General features: G+C 46.1%; 1 protein-coding gene across 1 annotated transcript in view; it reads left to right on the forward strand.

Annotated features, from left to right (window-relative positions):
• Positions 1-20,462, forward strand: part of PPIL2 (peptidylprolyl isomerase like 2) — a 63,856-nt gene that overhangs the window by 6,544 nt on the left and 36,850 nt on the right. Inside the window, exons 6-10 of the mRNA XM_035097876.2 lie at positions 12,086-12,137; positions 13,573-13,664; positions 16,600-16,689; positions 18,931-19,006; positions 19,865-20,025. Coding sequence (XP_034953767.1) covers positions 12,086-12,137; positions 13,573-13,664; positions 16,600-16,689; positions 18,931-19,006; positions 19,865-20,025 — 471 coding nt within the window. The remainder of the gene's footprint in view (positions 1-12,085; positions 12,138-13,572; positions 13,665-16,599; positions 16,690-18,930; positions 19,007-19,864; positions 20,026-20,462) is intronic.

Consider the following 20,462-nt stretch of genomic DNA (forward strand, 5'->3'; position numbering starts at 1 on the left):
CCAGGCTTGAAGTATAAATCTCTTGGCCACCATAAGGACTCTCAAAATCCACTTTCGTTGTCCTCCCATAAATCCTTAGATTCAGCCCACTCTGCATTTTATCTTGATTCTGAATTGGAAGTTGTGCGCGCATGTGCTATCCTGACTTGTGAGAGCATGCACTATGCTCCTCGGTTGTGGGCTGCATGCCAGTTTTAAATTGGCCACATGGTCCTCGTAGATTTAAAGAAAAGCATAGAGAGGTGCAAAGCATCTGCTTTGCATGCAGAAACCCCAGGTTCATTCCCCGGCATCTCCAGCTAGGGCTGGGAAAGTCTCATTTCCAAAGCCCCAGTAAGCTGGCAGTCAGCTAAGGTTTTGTATATGGGAAAGACTATTTGACTGATATGTACCTTAATTCATTCCTTGAGTTTCTCTAGATGGTATCCTTGCTATGTGTGCCCTGTGCAGTGCGGAATTTACATATAAGCTAAACAAGCTATAGCTTGGGGGCCCCTAAAAATTTAAAGGAAAAAACAACAACAACTGGATGTACATTTCCAAAATATAAGATAAAAAACAAATAAAATTGATAAAATACATATTTTGTTATGCGCAAATGGCTTTAGGTACCTATTAGGTCCATAAATTACCATATAGCATATATTCAACACAAAAAAACAGTGACAATTTGTTGTTGATAAAGGACAACTGGACATATAAAGGGCCCCATTACCTTCAGTACCTTAGGGCCTTATCAAACCTGAATCCGGCCCTGCCTGTGTGCTCTTTTTCCTCCTTTCCGTTTATTGATGAAGCCATCCCAAACGTCTTGCCTTCAATTTCTTTGTTAACTTGAGCCTCGTTTTAAATTTAACTTATTTCACATATTTATATTTCTGTGTGGATTGTTGCTTTCCCCCCTTGGTTGCTGCCTTCTGCTGCTGCCTGAATTAACCCTTCTGGGAAACTTTTTGTGCTCCTGGGATTAAAGCGGATTAAATCTCTTGCCTAAACTGAGGCTAGTAGTGCCGATAGCATCTAAACACAACAGAGTTTTATTTGCTGTGGGTTGCAATTATTCCATGCTTCACAGCCTTTTGTGCCTGTTTTCAGGACAGTCCAGAAATACGTGACATTTGTTATGAGGGTGTCTTGTTGGAAACTGCAGATTTCTTTTAAACACTAGATGGCAGCTGTGATATGAGTGTGAAAGGTTTGGCCCCCAAAAATTATTTGTACCAGGGTTTTCGTCTCTTGTAGAGATGTGCACATGGTTCTCTTCTCTGTAACCTGTACCACCACCACCCCTCGGTGCGCTTTGGGGAATTATTCTGGCCGAGAAGCGATCTGTGAGCAGGAGTGTGATGCTGTGCATGCTTAGAATCATTGGGTTGTACCCAACGAAGTTCTACTCAGGAGTAGACCCGTTGAAATTAATGAACCTAAGTTAGCCATGCCCATTCATCACTTCAGCAGGTCTACTCTGGAGTAGCAACGCGACGACATGATAGACGTGTATGAAATTTTGCACAGGGTGGAGAAAGTAGAAAAGAGAAAAGTTTTTCTCCCTCTCTCATAACACTAGATCTTGTGAGTGGAACGTTAGACGATTCAGGGTAGACAGAAGAAAGTAAGTACTTCTTCGCACAGTGTGGAGTTAACCTGTGACACTTGCTCCCATAGAAGGCAGTGATGGCCACTGACTTGTAAGGCTTTAAAAGAGGATCGGACAAATTCATGGAGGAGAAAGGCTATCATCTGCTATGAATCATGATGGCCGTGTGTTTACCTCCACTGCCAGAGGCAGTAATGGTTCTGAATCCCAGTTGCAAGAACCACAGGAGGGGACTCCTTGTCGGGCATAAGGTTCCTCACCGCTGACTTTAAGGCTGCCTGTTGTTCTTCTGCAGCTGTGGGACCTAATATGGCCTGTGGCCAAAGCTTCCCCATAAAGAAACACAAGTTTTTTTTTAATGTATTTGGTTTTGTTTTCTGTGAGGTGTAATTCCCACTGAGGTGGTAAACCTGTATCTTCAGACTGTAGGTGCAAGTTGGCCATGACTGAATGCTCCTCCATACAAACCCCACCCCCCAATGTAGAAAATAGTACATTGGTGACAAGGAGTATTCAAATTGCTGAGCCTTACCCCTGATGTGCTAGCTTTGTCTGCACAGGTTTGTTTCGTTCTTTTGGTGTGGAAAATGTGCTTTCAGAATGAGCCCCTAAGTATAGTCTGAAGTGATACATCCTAGGTGCAAGGTTTAGCACCTTCGTGCAATCTGAGCTGAAGGGTGCAAGGTGGCGCTGCAACAACAATATGCCATGTTTTGTTTAAATTGGGAAGTATTTCCAGCTCCATGACAGCAGATGAATTAGTTGCTGTGTTCTCACAATCACAACTCAGCTCAGTAAGTCTAGCTAATAATGAGCCTCTTCTCCAAGCACATAGCACCTTCGTGCCACTAACAAACAATCCAGGAATCCCTCTAATTAACCACTGTTTCATGATTATGAACTGCAGTGTTGTCCATGATCCAAACAGGATAAGTGTTACTTTAAGGGGGGGGGCTTCTTAGTAAATTTTGTATGCGCTGCAGACAGCCAGTGATAGGTTCTGAATGCTTGTTGTCTGCCTTGTTTTTCTCCTCCAAGGGAAGTTGCAGGGGCTTTAATAGCTGGTGGGTATTCTGGAAGGAGCAGGGGGGAAAATCTGCACCTTTTCTATGATGTGTTAATCCAGCATCCACCAACCTGGCGCCCTTTTGGACTACAACTCCCATCAGCCCCAGCAAGTTGAAGTTGTACTCTGAAACATCTGGAGGGGGCCAGGTTGGCAAATGCAGTGTTAATAATAATAATATGCTCATAACTCTTTCTGAAATGTAGCCTGAGGATGACTAAACCTTCCCCAAGTGCATTAGAGAGTTATTTTCATGCCTTCCTTCCCACTCACTCCGATACTTGTTTTTCTCTTATGCTTTTCCCATTGTCATCTCCTGCAGATGGGAGTGTACAGTGCTGCCGCGGTCCATTTAGGGGAGAAACATTATTAATTGACCTTTGCAACATCCTCTCCGGCTTCCACGGAGTTGTTCCAAGGGATAATGTCATATCCCTTACCTGGATTGTTGGGCTTTGATACTGGCACTATGGTTACAGTTCAAGAGAAATTAACACTGTGGTGTGTCTTGTGATTACTCTGTTTTTCTTGCCCAGTTGCAGAACATGCACAGCTCAGTAGATGCCATTGTTGAACCAGCACTTAAGACCATGGATTTGGCTGACTTGGACTTTTGACTTGGCCCCTTTAACTACTGTTTTTAGATAGCTTGTTGGTGGGCATGCTTTGGCTTAAGTCGCTGGTGGCAGTTGGGAATGGACCAGGACCAGTGGTCAGGGATGATGGGAATTGTAATCCCAAAACATCTGGAGGGCCGAGTTTGCCTATGCCTGCTCTAATGGGACCGATGCGAACAAAATATAAAAAATCGTTCCTTTTTTTTAAATAATTTTTTTTGTTTTGACTACGTCAGACCAACACAGCTACCTACCTGTAACTGGGACTGATGGGAGTTGTGATGAAGCACAGCTTGCCTTTAGGGGCCCTGTAAATCTTCTGCTTCTCCTACAATTTACACACTGCTGTGAACCAACTCCACTCCAGCTGGATTTGGAATGGGTATTTCCTCGCATGGCTTTACAGTCATACCTCGGTTTAAGTACGCTTCAGTTTGAGTACTTTCAGTTTAAGTACTCTGTGGACCCGTGTGGAACGATTAATCTACTTTCCATTACTTTCAATGGGAAAGTTCGCTTCAGGTTAAGTACGCTTCAGTTTAAGTACTCCGCGGACCTGTCTGGAACGGATTCACCCACTTTCCGTTACTTTCAATGGGAAAGTTCGTTTCAGGTTAAGTACGCTTCAGTTTAAGTACTCCGCGGACCCGTCTGGAACGGATTCATCCACTTTCCATTACTTTCAATGGGAAAGTTCGCTTCAGGTTAAGTACGCTTCAGGTTAAGTACAGACTTCTGGAACCAATTGTGTACTTAAACCGAGGTACCACTGTAATTTGTTGTTTTTGTTGTTGTTGGCGGCCGCATCCATCTGTCTCGGGAGACAAAGAAGTGCACCTCCAGGGATGAAGTCAAACCACTGTGTTAGCAGCACTAACATGACCTCTTTGGAGCACAAGACTGGGCAGTGTGTCTGGAGGTCCTGGGCTGCCTTTGGTCCCGCTGATGTGGACCAAAGAAAAGCAGAGCAAAACATTTGGCACCAGATCGGCTGCAGGAGTTGACAGAAGGAGGCACACAAGACACCACCCAACCGCCTTAAGGACTCCACTCCAGATTAGTGTAAGGGTTTGCTCCTTAGCCTTTTCTTCTCTCGGAAGATATTCCGCAAGTCAGTGGAGGATTGCTGGTGTATTAATTCTTCATTCTAGTTATTGGGAAGCTGCAATATTTAAAAAAACCTGTTTAATTTTCCACGCCACCCAGAGAACTGCTGTTGTGATGTGTTGTATCTTGAGGAGAATGCTATTCCACAGAGCAGGGGCAGCCATGCTAAAAGCCCTGCTCTAAGTTGCTGCAGAGCAGGCTTCCAAGATTTTGAAATTTCTAGCAGATCATAGGGCTCTATTAAGGGATAAGGCCATCTCTCAAGTAACCTGGTTCTGAGCTGTACAGGGCTTTGTATTTTGGTACCAACCCATTGAACTTGGCTTGGTACCTGATTGACATTTGGAACTTGTACCTTGAGCTGTATTGGCATCTAGTGCTGATGAATATGGACAGGTGCATATTTTTGGTGATGCATACTTTATTTTTATCCTGCCCCTCTTCCAAGGAGCATAGGCCAGAACACTTGGTCCTTCCTCTTCCCCTTTTTATAATCACAACAAACAACTGTGTAAGGTAGTTTCCAAGAACATCATGGCTGATTGGGGGTTTGAACTTGGGTCTCCCTGAATCTAGTCTGCTACTCCAACCACAATGGTGCACTGGCTTAAACATGAGAATAGGTGGGTGATTTGTTGCTTGGGGAATGGCTATAGTTCAGTAGTAAGAGAATCTACAAGCAGAAGGCATCTCCAGGCAGGGCAGGGAGAGAGACCCCTTGCCTCAATCTCTGGAGAGCTGCTGCCAGTCAGTGTAGACAATGCTTAAGCAGTTGGACTAATGGTATGACTCTGTATAAGGCTCAGTTTATACGAGAATGGTGCTGATAATGCAAAGGTTGCAGGTTCGATTCCCTATTTGGGACAGCTGCATATTCCTGCATTGCAGAGGGTCAGACTAGATGATCCTCGGGGCCCCTTCCAACTCTACAGTTCTATTATTCTAACTTCCCATGTTTCTGTGCCTTGAGGGAAGGGCTGTAGCTCAGTGGTAGAGCATTTGCTTTGCACACAGAAGGTCGCAGATTCAGTGCATGGCAATGGCATCTCCAGGGCAAGAACTACCACCTGAAATCCTGGGAGCTGCTGCCAGTAGACAATACTGAGCTAGGTGGCTCAGTGGTCTGACTGGATATTAGGCAACTTCCTATGTTTGTTATTATGCAGTTGTAGCTGAAAGGCAGGAGATGAGACTTCTGTGCCGCCTGCAGCTTCCAAGCTGCCTTCAATGGGAGCCCCCCCCCTCCTTTAGCAGTTATGCATGGGCTGCACCCTTATCTGTGTGGGGTGCCCGGTGGAAGGAAGAGACCTCCTTTTCTCTCAGTGCCTGGTGCAGCCTTTTGATGTCATTGGCTACAAATCCTTTTAATGCAGCATGGCACCCTACGTGCGTGACAAATGGCCGTGTGAGAATTTGTCAGCTGGCTCATCCATCACACGCTTGTCTGTGGCAGAAGGGCAATCAATTTCAGCTGTTTTGTTTCATCTTCGGTCTGCCCTGGTGCCCCACTAACCTACACAGTCAAAGAGCTCCTGCTTTTGTGTGATGGCGGCAGCCAGGAGGAGCGGGAGAGGCTGCCCTCCTCAATCCTGGGAGGGGTGAGCCGTGTCAGCTGGCAGACGGGAAGAGAGAGAGCTCAGTGCCAAGGCTTGCTCCTAATTGCTGGAAAGGAGGCTGCCTTGCCAAAAGTCTCTTGGCTGCTGGTTTTTTTTTGGGGGGGGGGCGGACGACAAAAGGTAGCACCCATACCCCAAGCATCAGACATATGACGTGCCGTGATGTTGATTTTCGTTTTATCTAAATAAATGGTGTGGTAAACCCGTTCAGAATTATTTTTTAAAAAAGAAAAAAAACGCATGTCAAACTGGGTCTGTGCACATTAATTTACATTCTGCGTCATGATAACCCGGATTCTGCAACATGAAACAGTGCTGCCAGCTTCATGCATGATTGGCTTGCCTTCCATTTCCTGGGAAAAGACAGAAATGATCACTGGGCAGCATTGTTTCACTAATATTCTCACGCACTTCCTGGACCGTCAGGCTTTGTAAACCTTTGCATTTCTTTGGCTGGCTTCCACGGGCCACAATGCCCCTGCAGTTTTACCGGCAGCTGTATTATCCATGCTGCTTATGCCACAACAAATTATGCTGCATTATTTTTTTTTACAGATGGCTCCGAGTCACAGGATCGTGTGGGAGTAGCATGAGTCCATATGGACCGCACTGTTGCAAGGAAGTTCTTGTCTGAATCATCGCTGTTTACTGCAAGAACATCTTTGCAATCTTTTCCTTACTTTTCTGGGCTTGGAACAATCTGTTGATTATATGCTGGCTCCCAGAGCTTTAGAATCATTTGGGTTTAACATGACCTAGTTGCTTTCTGTTCCTTTTCCCCTGTTGGAGACGGAAAGCAGGAACACTGAGCAAGCTTCTCCTTCTTCATCCACCACTCTGACTATATTCAAGTTAATCCCCTCAAGATCTCCAGGCAGGACTTCATTCTGGTTTGAATATCATTTGTACTTTACAGTATTCCGTGCCTTTTGATTAAAAAATTCCAATAACAAACAAACAAACACCTTCCCAGCAACCCTTATTCCTTATCCTTCAGGACAGCTCTTGATCCTAGAGTTCACTGGTGTTAATGCCAGAGAATCCACCATGAATCTTCTTCGTTTATCTCTAGGCTGACTTCTCTCACCTAGAGTCCCTTTTACCCGTGGAAGAGTCTCAATATTTTATTCTCCCTCACAGACTTACCAAGGTTGCAGTGGTGAGACTCTGATCTCTGTCACATTAGGAGCGTAGGAACCAGCCTCAGATTACTGGTCCATCCACCTTACTATTGTCTACACTGACTGGCAGCAGCCCTCCTGGATTTCAAACAGGGGCTTTCTCCCAGCCCTTCCTGGAGCATGGAGTGTGCTGTTAATAGCTACATTTCAAAGGAACTATTCCTATGTTCAGTGCAGTTATCACCCAGCTGTTGCACTGCCTTTAAAATCCCTGACCAGCTACCTGCTACCTCTGTTAGGGAGTGATACTAGTAGACCTTTACCCTGAGAACCCCTCCCTAAATAATTACCTAATAATAAATAAATAAAATATTATTTATATTCTGCTTATCTGGCTGGGTTGTCCCAGCCCCTCTGGGTGGCTTCCAACACATATAAAAACATAATAAAACATTAAACATTAGAAACTTCCTTATACAGGGCTGCCTTCAGGTGTCTCCTAAAAGTTGCGTAGCTATTTGTCTCCTTGACATCTGATGGGAGGGGGTTCCACAGGGAGGGTGCCAATTCTGAGAAGGCTGGTTCCCTGTAGCTTCACTTCTCACAGTGAGGGTACCACCAGAAGACCCTCGGAGCTGGACCTCAATAGCTGTGGAACTTCGTACTTTGGAGTGGTAGGTCACATTTAAAGCACTTTTATACCACTTTTAACAGTCAGGGTTTTACCCCAAAGAATACTGGGAACTGTAGTTTATTATGGGTGATGGGAATGATCAATCTGTGAGGGAGTCTTCTAACAGCTCTCAGCACCCTTAACAAACTGCAGGTCTTGGGATTGTTTTGGGGGAAAGCCATGGCTGTTTAAAATCTCATAATAGTACTCTAAATGTATGGTGTGGAAGTGATTCTTATGCCCCTTTAGGGCAGTGGAAAGCCTTTTCCACTCCTTTAGGTAGGCAGGTTTTTTATGCCGAGCCTTTGACACGTGTTTTGCACTGTTCTAGCAAAGACGTCCAGTATGCCTGTCTGTGTTTCATCCAAGTAAAACGGGTGTCCTTGCAGCACCCTGTTCAACCTATACCTGGGAAGCTGCCTTGCACAGAATCAGAACAATGGCCCATCTAGCTTAGTATTTATGTCAGGGATGAGAAACATATGGCTATTCAGTTGTTGGACTCCAGCTGTTATGAGCTATCAAGCCAGCATGGCCAATAGTCAAGATTGATGGGAGCTGCTGTCCAGCAACATCTGGAGGAAGACTGGCTCCCAACACCTGAATTACATGAAGAGCCCATCCATCAGTTACCGAATCTTGTTTGCAAGACCAAGAGAGAAATCACAGTCTGTGGGTTTTCTCCCACTTGGTTCTACTGAAAGCAGATGCTTTGAGATGACTTAGTTCAGGCATAGGCAAACTCGGCCCTCCAGATGTTTTGAGACTACAATTCCCATCATCCCTGACCACTGGTCCTGTTAGCTAGGGATGATGGGAGTTGTAGTCCCAAAATATCTGGAGGGCCGAGTTTGCCTATGCCTGACTTAGTTATATCCATTAGCTTCAACGGAGTAAGATAGGCATTGGATCCAGCGCTTATGTTTTTCTAAACCCCAAAAATGATATCTGTGGTTATTTCAGTGGTCAAATTAATAAGACTAATTGCAGTAATAACTAGCTCACTCTATAACCTTCCAGCGGAAATCCTTTTTGGAGTTGTCACTTTCAATCAGCTTAGCTGGCTCTCATACGAATGCCTTTGCTGCGAGGGTTGCCGTGTTCTGCTTTTCGTGCAAAGACCTTTTAATTTGGGCCGCAGCAAGCTGGAAATGAAAGTTTCACTCTGGGGGTTCTTTCATTTATCTTCAGCTAGCAAAGATAGCTTCAGCAAGCTCCGCTTTGGTTTTATTGGCCATCTGAACCCCCTCCCCCAAAGGAAAAGTGTTTGATGACGGTGGAGGAGTTATGATAGGTCCCCCTGAAAGAAATGATGAAGTAAAATAAAAAACTGTTTTCTAAGATTGTTATGTGAAGTAGTGATGGGCAACCAAATGTGGCCCTCCAGGACTTTTCCTGGCCCTTGGGACTTTCACAAGCTGCACCCCTCACCAGCCTTGCTCCATGTCCTGCTTGAGTACCTTTGCCTGTCTTGAAAAGTGTCCTTGACCTAAGATAAAGCTTCTTGCTTGCCTGGATGGAAAAGTGTATGCATGTGTGTGTAGCATCCTCTGGATGAATGAATTTTGGAACGCAGCCTACCATGCAAAGGTGAGAGTCACATCTTTTGCCTCTGGCCTCACCCATCAATGGAATGCGGCCCCCAGATGATCCCTCAAGTGAGAGAATGTGGCACTCTGGCCGAAACACATTCCCCATCCATTACATAAGATGTTAATGCAATTAAAAGAGAAAGAAAGTTAAAATCTTGTTCTTGTACTGTCAAATATTGGAACTGGGTGTGTTCCATCTTGTAGGGACCGCTTACATTCAGTTTTTACTGATATGCTAGCCTTAATCATTTAGAGTGCAAAGGGGAAGTTGGAGATGCATGCTTCCTAATGGTTTGGTGCTTTTGTCTTGGTCTGGTGTGTTTATATTCATTACAGAAGTGTCCTCATTGTGCAGTCTAAAAATAAAGACCATGAAATCAAGATCATTTTAACTGGGCACCCAAAGGACATTTGATTTGATGCCAACTGAACTGTTAAAGGAAGGAGGTTCCATAGCAGAGGTGCCACCACTGAAAAGGCTCTTTGTAGTAGCCCTATGCCTGTCCTCCAGAAATTAGGAAGTACCTAGATGGGTCCTCTAGTATTGCACTTAATAACAGAGTTGATATAGGACAAAGCTAGATGTGAATGTCCTACATTCCATTTAGCATAGGAACATATGGAACTGTCTTATACCAAGTCAGGCCATTGGTCCAACAAATTCACTGTTGCCCACGTTGTGCCTGAGACCAGGTCTTCAAGGTTTCGGGCAGGGAGTCTTTCGCAGCCCTATCTGGAAATGTCAGTGGCTGAACCTGGAACCTTCTGCTGACAAAGCAGCTGTTCTTCCACTGAGCCATGACCCTTCCCAAACATAGGAACGCTGCTTTTTATCAGCATTCAAAATTAGCTGGGTTCCGAGCACATTTTGCGACTGGCAGCCGGCAGCATTACACTTTCCATTTTTAAGTTCGGAATTTTTCGCAAAACGAATTGACTCGTGGAATGAATTAAATTCGTTTTGCGAGGGACCACTGTAGTTGCTTTGGAAGACGATCATCAGGCATCCGCACAACATGACCAGTCCAACGAAGTTGATGTTGAAGAATCATTGCTTCAGCACTGGTGATCTTTGCTTCTTCCAGTACACTGATATTAGTTTGCCTGTCTTCCCAAGTGATGTGTAAAAAATTTCGGAGACACCGTTGATGTAATCTTTCGAGCAGTTGGAGATGGCGTTTATAAGTGGTCCCTGTTTCACAAGCATATAGTAAGGTTGGTAGTACAATAGCTTTGTAAACAAACACCCTGCACTTCAATCGGGAGAAAGCCACACTCATAGAGCTCAGGCGATGCTGGATTTCGGCATCAATGTTGGCCCTTGTGGAAAGATAACTGCCTAGGTAGGAGAAGTGACCGACCTTTTTCAATGTTACACCATTGAGTTGGACCTGTGGTGCTGCAGAGGGGTTATTTTGTACTTGTTGGTGGAGCACTTTGGTTTTTCAGATGTTGAGTGAACCTAATAGGTGTTGAGGCCCTCATTTTCATTGGTTTCCTGGTGTGATTTGCCACTGCGAGGTCTCAAGTTTTATGCCCCACCCTACCCCCAATTCAGTGTTAGAAACTCAGATATATAAGCTGGGTGTCAAATGGCATCTTAATTCTAGGCTATGGTCGCCACAGCGGAATGTCTGTTCGCCAGGGTGACCCTCAGGGTTCCTTCCGATGCTACAGTTCTACGATTCTGTGATCTCAACTCCCATTGCTTGATTGTAGTTTGCTCTTACAACAGTTCACTCATCCCGGTATGCAAGAAAGAGAAACACAGTGAAAATGGAAATGGTATTAACTGGACTAAGGCAGGGACATGGGTGGCGCTGTGGGTTAAACCACTGAGCCTAGGGATTGCCGATCAGAAGGTCGTCAGTTCGAATCCCCGCGACGGGGTGAGCTCCCGTTGCTCAGTCCCAGCTCCTGCCAACCTAGCAGTTCGAAAGCACGTCAAAGTGCAAGTAGATAAATAGGGACCGCTCCGGCGGGAAGGTAAACGGCGTTTCCGTGCGCTGCTCTGGTTCACCAGAAGCGGCTTTGTCATGCTGGCCACATTACCTGGAAGCTGTACGCCGGCTTCCTCAGCCAATAATGCGAGATGAGCACCGCAACCCCAGAGTCGGTCACGACTGGACCTAATGGTCAGGGATCCCTTAACCTTTACCTATGGACTAAGGCAGAGGTTTTTAAACTGCGGCTGCCAACCTGGCGCCCAGAAATCTCCATGTGGTTGCAGTTGGACCCAGCGCTAGTAGCAAAATGTGCCTGGCGTGTTTTGAATTTTGAACATTGCCCCCATTTGCTATTTTCATTGGTGGCAGGGGGTGTTTTTGGTGCCAACTGCAACTTTAGTCTTGAACCCAAGTAAAAGGTGCATCGCAGCTATGCTGGGTGCAGAAAATAAAAAAAAATCCCTTACAGAGGCCTGATGTGGATTTGGAGTGGGCTGTTTCTGGTTTAGTTTAAAGAAACTTAAAAATAAAAATAAATCATGTAATTGTGTGGATGGTGTCCATGTCCAGGATGCCCATTCAATTCAGCAGCACATCTTGGGCGGATGGTTTTCTCTCTGTATCTGTGTGGTGGCGAGAGCATCTGCGCTGTGCTCTGAGTCACTTAGTGCCATGGTTACTTTCTTAGTTGCTCTTTGGGGTCAGTGCCAGGGACGATGATTAACCGCTATGTTTGTTTACCCCCTGCAGAAGCTGGAGGCCAAATCTCTCATCAAACTGAACTTTGCTAAAAACAGCAATGGTGAGTCGGCACTCTTTAGTCTTTTGAAAGCTTTCCCATCCCCCTTCTATTTAAAGGAGTTGGAAATGTGAATAGATGCTGCACAGAATGCAGAGTGACACAGACCATTGCCCAGATGGGTTATGCAATCTGAAGTTGACTGACACACACACACTCTCTCTTTCTCTCTCCCTCTCCCTCCCTCCCTCCTCCCTCCCTCCATAGCTGTCAAGTTCTTCCTTTTTTAAGGGAAATTCCCTTATGCTGAATAGGCTTCCTCGTGAGAAAAGAGAAAACTTGACAGCTATGCCTCCCTCCCTCCCCCCTCTCTCGCATATGCACTTTAAACAGTCATGACTTCCGGCAAAGAATCCTGGGATGTGTAGTTTGTCCAATGTGCTGAGAGTTGTTAGGAGAGCCTCCTATTCCCCCCCCCCCACAGAAGAGCTGCAGTTCCCAGAATTCCCTGGGGATAGGGATTGATTGTTAGGCCACTCCGAGAAATGCAGAAGAACATGGATTGATATGTGAATGTATTTCTGCTTTGTGGTGTACCATTAGGTTGCAGCTGTTGCACTTGAAAAGGCCATAAATTTTTGGAATGCTGTGTGATGAGCCAGTGCAGTGTAGTGGTTAGAGTCCCAGACTAGAACCAGAGAGACCTGAGTTCAGATCTCCACTTACCCATCAAGCCAGTAACTCTCAGCCTCACAGGGTTGTTCTGAGGAAGAAAGGCATGGAGGAGCAACCGTTGGATTTCTTAGCCATCAGCCACTTTTGCTGGAGGGTGTTCTTTTATATCTATCGCTATATAACTGTCAGGATTCAGGGAATCTGATCTCTCCCACGGTGGCAGCCAAGAAGCAGATAAACACGAAGAGTTCTTACCAAGTACTTTATTCAGTATTCACAGAGAGAGACAAAGAAATGCAGTCTCTCTTAGATAATGGCATTGCTCTGAGTAAAGTCCCACCCCTCTCTGTCTCTACTATTCTACGTCATCCCTGTGTTGGCTGATTTGAGCTTTCTGCTCTGAGCTTTCTGTTCTACTGCTCTCAAGGCCTGCCTGGTCCTTGGGTGGGTGGGGTGGTGGGTGACCAGGAATGCTTTCCAAAGACACTGAATCTTTCAGCACTGAATCTATCTCTCCGCTGGTGTTGCTTCTTCCTGCTGTTCCTCTCCCAATATTTCACAGCTTCTCCCCTCTGCAGCTTCTGAACTATGACTTTCTGCAAACCACTGTTGTAAATCTATCCTTCTGTTCTAGGGAAGGTTCAGGAGGGACAGTCCCCACCATTCCTCCTCAGTCCAGCCCCCGACAATATCTGTATCTAGCTACAAACACACATATATAATTCTGTATATTCTTCAGAAAGTTGCTTGTAGCATCTGCTGCTGCACATTGCACAATGCATGTAATAATTGGTGCTTGTTTCTGAACCCTTCTCCAAATCAGGTAAATACCACTGCCCAGTTCTCTTCACTGTGTTCACCAATAATTCTCACATAGTGGCTATCAAGACAACTGGAAACGTGTTTGCTTATGAGGTGAGTTCTCTACTGAACCAGGTTATGAAGTTACCCTGTTAGAAAATATTGGTGTCTTGATCCTTGGTTTGTTTGCATATTTAATCATGCTTTCTTATAAAATATTGCAAGGCAATATACAACCTTCTCTCCGTCCCTCCCTCTCTGTGGAGCCTGCTGAAGCAGGTTGCATCTCACATGCTTTTACACAGAGCCAGCTGTAGAGCAGCAGGCCCTCTAGATGTTGCTGAGCTACAACTCCCATCAACCCCAGCAAGCGTGGTCAAAGGCCAGGGATGATGGGAGTTGTAGTTCAGCAGCATCTGGGGGGGGGGAAAGGTTCCTCACACCTGCTCTACAGCTAGCTCCACATAAAAGGGGTATTCCCAGCAGCCAACAGTTCTGCTGCCCCAGAAGCATCTCATGGGGGGGGGGGAAGGACCCCAAAAAGGCCCTGGGATATGAGTCTAGGGGTTACAGAGGGGTGGGGAAGTTGGGGAGCAGCAGCTTGCTGAAGTACACTGGGAGGGAGACAAAGGGCTACTTAAAAACAAACGAGCCACTTTTGAACGATAAATGTTAATTGAATATTACCCTTAAATCCTTTCTGCTTGGTTATAATTTTTGAATCGTGCTTCGGTTCTGCCGTGCTTGCATATGTACCTGTTACTTATTCAAAACCACGATAAGCTATAAATGACAAGCACTTGCACTTCTGCTTGCAGCTGCCCTTTTTCCTGTCGGGAGCTTTTGGGTGCTGATATTTCTGCTCCTTTGACGCAAATTCTTGCTACGCAGTCACCTCCTGACCCCTTTTGTTTAAATGCTTTGTGTTGATTCTGAAAACGGAACAGTGCACATTCCAGAGCACAATGGAGGCAAAGAATGCCCAGGCTTAAAAAAATACCCAGCGGCATCACCTAGCAATATTCCAGCCACGACTCGGAATGGTGTGCTGCTCCTTCGTCATGCTGATCCTTAATGTCAGAGCACCTCTCCTTGATATCACCCGATCCTAAATGCGCTTTGCAGTCCAAAGAACCTCTCAATCTTGATTCATCTGACAAGAAAACCTCACCCAAAATCCAAGTCCTTGGTTCTCGGGGGTTCAGATGGTGCCAACACCCAGGGTGTAAAACCATCCCTATTGGGCAGGGCAGTTGTCCACCCAGCATGAGCCAGGAGATCTCAAGCTGTGCTCTGGGTGTCCCCAAGAGAAAATCTAAAGTACCATGCTCTGCTTCTGGCGCCTCAGACGAAAGAAGCCAGATTACATGGTAGCAGATGTGGCCAAAGACGTCCAAAACATGGTTTAGAACCAAGGCCTAACCCAAATAAGCTCACTGAAAGGAAAAGGCAAGTAACAATTAAAAATAGCAGTATAGAACGAGACCTGTTTACAAAATTGGAAGAAATAGGAAAGGAAAGTGCAACCAGGTATGATCAACATACACTGCTGGCCTCACACTCGACACACGGTCATCTAGTCCAACCCCTTGCAGTGCTGAGGAATCCCTGACAGATGGCCACCCAACCTCTGTTTGGAAACCTCCAATGAAGGAGAGTCTCAACACATTCCAGAGTAGTCCACTCCACTGTAGAACAGCTCTTACTGCCAGAAAGTTATGTTTCATCAGAATTGCCTTTCTTTTAATTTGAATCCATGGGTTCGGGTGCTAACCTCTGGCGTGGCAGAAAACGAGCACACTCCATCTTTCATGTGGTAGCCCTTCATCTGCAAAAGGGCACCTACCCTTGAGTAGCCCAGGGCATACAGGCTCCGCACGGGATCTGTCTGTCGTGCTGAGTGCTTCTTGGGCGCCTCTTTGCAGCATGCAGCTCGTTGCATGGAAGATGGGGCAGAACTGGTGTCACATGCAATGACAGAGGCAAGGAAAACTTTTGTAGCACTGCTCCCCACCTATGTGTTGGCCCTTCCCTTCATGTGGCTAACGTGCGGCTAGGAATTTATTTGAGTTGTACAGTGGAACCTCGGTTGTCAAACGCCTCCGTAGTCGAACATTTCGGCTTTCGAATGCCGAAAACCCAGAGGGCCTGCTCCAGTTTTTGAACAATTTCCGGAAGCCGAACGTGTTACATGGCTTCCAATTTGAGTTTCCCTATTGTATTGAGATTTCCGTATTGAGTTTTCAGGTTTTGAACATTTCGGCAGTTGAATGGTCTTCCGGAACAGATTACGTTCAAAAACCAAGGTTCCGCTGTAATCCTCTTAAGGTTCATGAGTTTTTGAGTCCTACAAAAATATTGTTAAAACTTGGCAGTTGGGTCTGCGCCTACAGCGTTCTTAATGCTTGTGGTTACAGTATTCTTAGTGCATGGATTAACTGAACTCTAAAACACAGCACTTTAGAAGTTAGTGTTTTCATTTCCTCCCTGCACCCAAAAGAACCAGAAGAAACACTTTCCTTCTCCTTGGGAGGAGGCAGTAGTGCTTCTGAATCCCAGTTGATAGAAAACAGAGGATGGGAGAGTGCTTCTGCGCTCAGGTCCTGCTTGTTGGCTTCCCAGAGACATCTGGTTGGCCACTGTGAGAACAGGATGCTGGACTAGGCGGGCCATGGGCCTGATCCAGCAGAACTGCTCTTACAGCTAGGCTAGAGCTCCTACAATCCCTGTGCATTGAACGGCCTTGCTGGCTGAAGCTGATGGGAGTTGGAGTCCAACAACAACTGCAGGGCCGCAGGTTCCCTGCTCTTGCCTTATAGCAGGCATCCCCAAACTTCAGCCCTCCAGATGTTTTGGACTACAATTCCCATCTTCCCCGACCACTGGTCCTGTTAGCCAGGGATCATGGGAGTTGTAGGCCAAAACATCTGGAGGGCCACAGTTTGGGGATGCCTGCCTTATAGGATTGTAAAAGGTAAAATATTGCTTTGAACTTTGGGGACGTCTTTTCTGACTTCACATGTCTTTTTCTACATCTGACTTTTTTCAGGCAGTTGAACAGCTAAACATAAAAACAAAAACCTACAAAGATCTCTTAAGTGATGAGCCCTTTACTAGGCAAGATATTATCACGCTACAGGTAAGATACTATTATCACTGTTTTAATTAATTAAGGATGTTTAATTAAGGGGTGTATGGGGTGTTAGGGGAGGGGGGTACATCATGATCTTTTGGGGGTAGTTTGTCCACCTTTGGTCCCCACCTGCACTCAACTCTCACCTGTAGCTCCTAGAAGCTGTCAGCTGCTACACTCAAGGAATGATTTTGACTGGCCAGCTAAACCAGGTGAGGGTGGTCGATGGGTCTCAAATCCTCAGTGAGTTAGGGACTTCCCCTGCATGGGAAGGCAGGCTCTGACAGATTGAGCAAACAGGACCAATAGTGGGTCCAACCGTCCAGCAGGCAGTTTCTGCATGTGCGGTAGAGTGAAGTGAGAGACAAAGGGGCTCCTCCACCTGGGAAAGTACCCCATCTAGGAAATGGAAAGCTCTGATCCTACACCTCCGCTGTCTTGCTGGATATCTTCAAGAGAAGAAAAGGCTAAGGAGTAAACCCTACACAAATCCAGAGTGGGGGGGCCTTAGATGTTTGGATGGCATCTCATTGTATGCCTCCTTCCGGCAACACCTGCAGCCAAGCATATTGCTCTCCTTTCCTTTGGTCCACATCAGCAAGGCTTGTCCTCTGGACAGCCCAGGACCTCCATACACACTGCCGCTGCTGCCAACACAGCAGTTTGACTTCACCCCCGAGGCACAATACCATTGTTTTTTGAGACAGATGGATGCCAACCTGCTAAGGATGTTTGATTGCCCTAATGGATTTGTTATTAGGTATTTTAATTATGTGGGATGTGGGTGGCTCTGTGGTTTGGACTTGCTGATTGGAAGGTCGGCGGTTCGAATCCCCTGACGGGGTGAGCTCCCGTTGCTTGGTCCCTGCTCCTGCCAACCTAGCAATTCAAAAGCACATCAAAGTACAAGTAGATAAATAGGTACCGCTCCAAGCAGGAAAGTAAACAGCGTTTCCGTGTGCTGCTCTGGTTCACCAGAAGCGGCTTAGTCATGCTGGCCACATGACCTGGAAGCTGTACGCCGGCTCCCTCGGCCAATAATGCAAGATGAGCGCGCAACCCCAGAGTCGGTCACAACTGGACCTAATGGTCAGGGGTCCCTTTACCTTTACCTATTTTAATTGTGTACTGATGTTAATAGTTCTAAACTGCTTGGAAGCAGATTTGGGGGGAAAGTGGTATATAAATTAATTGATCAATAACAGTTAGTTAGTTAGTTAGTTAGTTAGCTAGCTAGCTAGCTAACTAACTGCCTAGGCAAGCTATATGCAAAATCTGAGTTTGAGGCACATTCCATCAAGGCAAAAGCACTCAAAGAGGGTGTGAAGCAAGGCCTGTGAAGAGTGTGGCTGGGGAGGGGTTGTGGCCTAGGGAGAGTTTCAAAGGCCACATAAAGAGTCATGGGGGGCCACATACGGGCCCTGGGGCTGAGGTCCAGCATTCCTGATCTTCTACATCTCTTATCAAAAACTGTGGAAGTAATAAAACGTGATTTGGAAAAGTGCAAGCTGCAGAATAATCTTTTGCATGCAGCTTCTATGCCCATCTGTGTTCTGTGCAATGAAAATCCATTTTCTTCAGCTACCGTCCAGCTCTTAAAGGGGAAAACAAGGGAAATAATTTACAAGCGTGCGGAAAGGGGAAAGAAAGGAAGCCAGTGGGCTGTCGGTTGGGTGCCGGCCCGCGCTGCTTGACTTCGAAAATGTCTTTTGGTTTTACTGCCAGCCGTAAAACTAAAGATTTATTCACCAGTGAAAGCAAACAATTTCAGGGATGAATGAAAGACATAATTATGTTATTTAATGAGAGGCAGAGCAGTTGGCGCTCTCTGGTGAGTTAGTGGTGATGGAATATTGGATGATTTCTTATCTAAAGTCACAATGCTGCATTCATCTTGACTTTCCCCATTTGCATTCATATTGACATATTAGACAGTTCTCCCAGTGTTGCTTTTTGACTTGAGGCCACACTCTGCCCTCCTTACTACCCTGTAAAGCTACTGTATATGCCTCTAGAAAATCATCAAGTCATTTTGGAGGACCCCTCCCCCCTTGGCTTCAAGTTTCATCGCACTCAAATAGAGCACCCTGGCATGAAGAGTTTAATTTAAAGCTGTCACTGGAGAAAATGCTACACCCTCCCCCCGCAATGGGATAAATATGGTTGGATTGTCAGCTTCCTGGCTTGACATTTCAAGATGGCTTGGCCTTCACATATTTTTGCATTGTGTTTCCCTTTTGTTTTTAGGATCCAACCAATTTGGACAAATTTAACGTCTCCGGCTTTTTCCACGTGAAGAACAACTTGAAAGTGACCGATCCAGGTAAGAACGGTTATCAGGAGGCCTGGAGGCCACGAAAGAAGCAAAGCAGAACAGCCAATGGAAAACAGACTGAGCCATTGTCACATCAAAATGGGGGTGGGACACCCAATGGAGCTACTTGTCACTTGTCCTGAAAGGGCAGTGCTGGCGGCCAGTGAGCTAACAGGCCCAGTTCCAGCTGTTAGTACAGTGGTACCTTGGTTCTCGAACTTAATCCGTTCCTGGAGTCTGTTTGACTCTCGAAACCGATCAAATACCAAGGCGCGGCTTCTGATTGGCTGCAGGAGCTTCCTAAAGTCAATCGGAAGCCGCGTTGGATGTTTGGCTTCCGAAAAACATCCACAAACCAGAGCACCTACTTCCGGGTTTGCAGCGTTTGGGAGCCGACTTGTTTGGGAGCCAAGCCATTCGAGTACTGAGGTACCACTGTACTGGTGTACAAAGCCACAAGACTCTTCACACCCAAGTGCCTAAAAAAAACCACCCCACTTTCCCAAGATCAACCCTCTCGGGCCATACAATCATCAGGTTCCAGAGAAGGTGACAACAATTTAAAATTCAGTTTTGAAAATAGTTGGAACCAATTACTGTCAGTAGGGTGGATCCTGAAAACACATACCTCAGGTGTCTAAGGCCAGGGTAACGAAATGGCATCCCTTGTGAGGTGGGCTTTATTGCTTCCTTATTAACTTTTGGGAGCAATTTAATGAGGCAGACAGAGCCACCTCACTAAGGGAGGCCATTCCGTTACCCTGGCCTTAAGGCACCTGCTGTGGGTGCCAGAGATTGTCAGATATGAAACACCAGCAAAAAACGCGAATGCCAAGAAGCCCCTTCCCTGTTGATGTTGTTTTGCAGATGATGAAAAAGCAAGGTCAGACCCGTCCTACTACCTGAAAAATGCAAATGTCGAGACCCGGGAGACGCTGTCGGAACTTTACAAAGAATTCAAAGGGGATGAAGTTTTGGCGGCAACAATGAGGGGTCCAGAGAAGAAGAAAGTCGATAAGCTGAATGCGGTGAGTTGCGTTTGCTGATTTGTAAAGGGCCACTTCTGAATGGCTAGCGGGAAGGCAGGAGGCATCTTCAGTATAAAAGAGAGAGGCTGGATGCATCAGCAGCAGGGAAGCAGCCCGGCTAACCAGCCGCAGATTCACTTCTCCCCAATAGTAGCTGTTGATTGGCTGGGACCTTGGCCTCTGTGTTGGTAGTTGTGCCAACAAACTGTACATTATGCAAGACACCAGGCTCTTGTCAGAAGCTGTGGCTTCCCCTCCCTTCCCTGCGTCCTCCAGCCCTGCTCCTCCAGCCCTGAGGACGCTGAGAGTTGTTGGGAGGCTCCTGTCCCCCTCTGGGAACTACAGTTCCCAGAGTTCCCTGGGAAGAGTGATTGTCAAACTACTCTAACTGTAGTTATAGGCAGGGAATAGAGGCCTCTTAACAGCACCCTTGACAA

The sequence above is a fragment of the Zootoca vivipara genome, chromosome 17 (genome assembly GCF_963506605.1).
Source record: "Zootoca vivipara chromosome 17, rZooViv1.1, whole genome shotgun sequence".
In the NCBI taxonomy this organism is placed as follows: domain Eukaryota; kingdom Metazoa; phylum Chordata; class Lepidosauria; order Squamata; family Lacertidae; genus Zootoca; species Zootoca vivipara.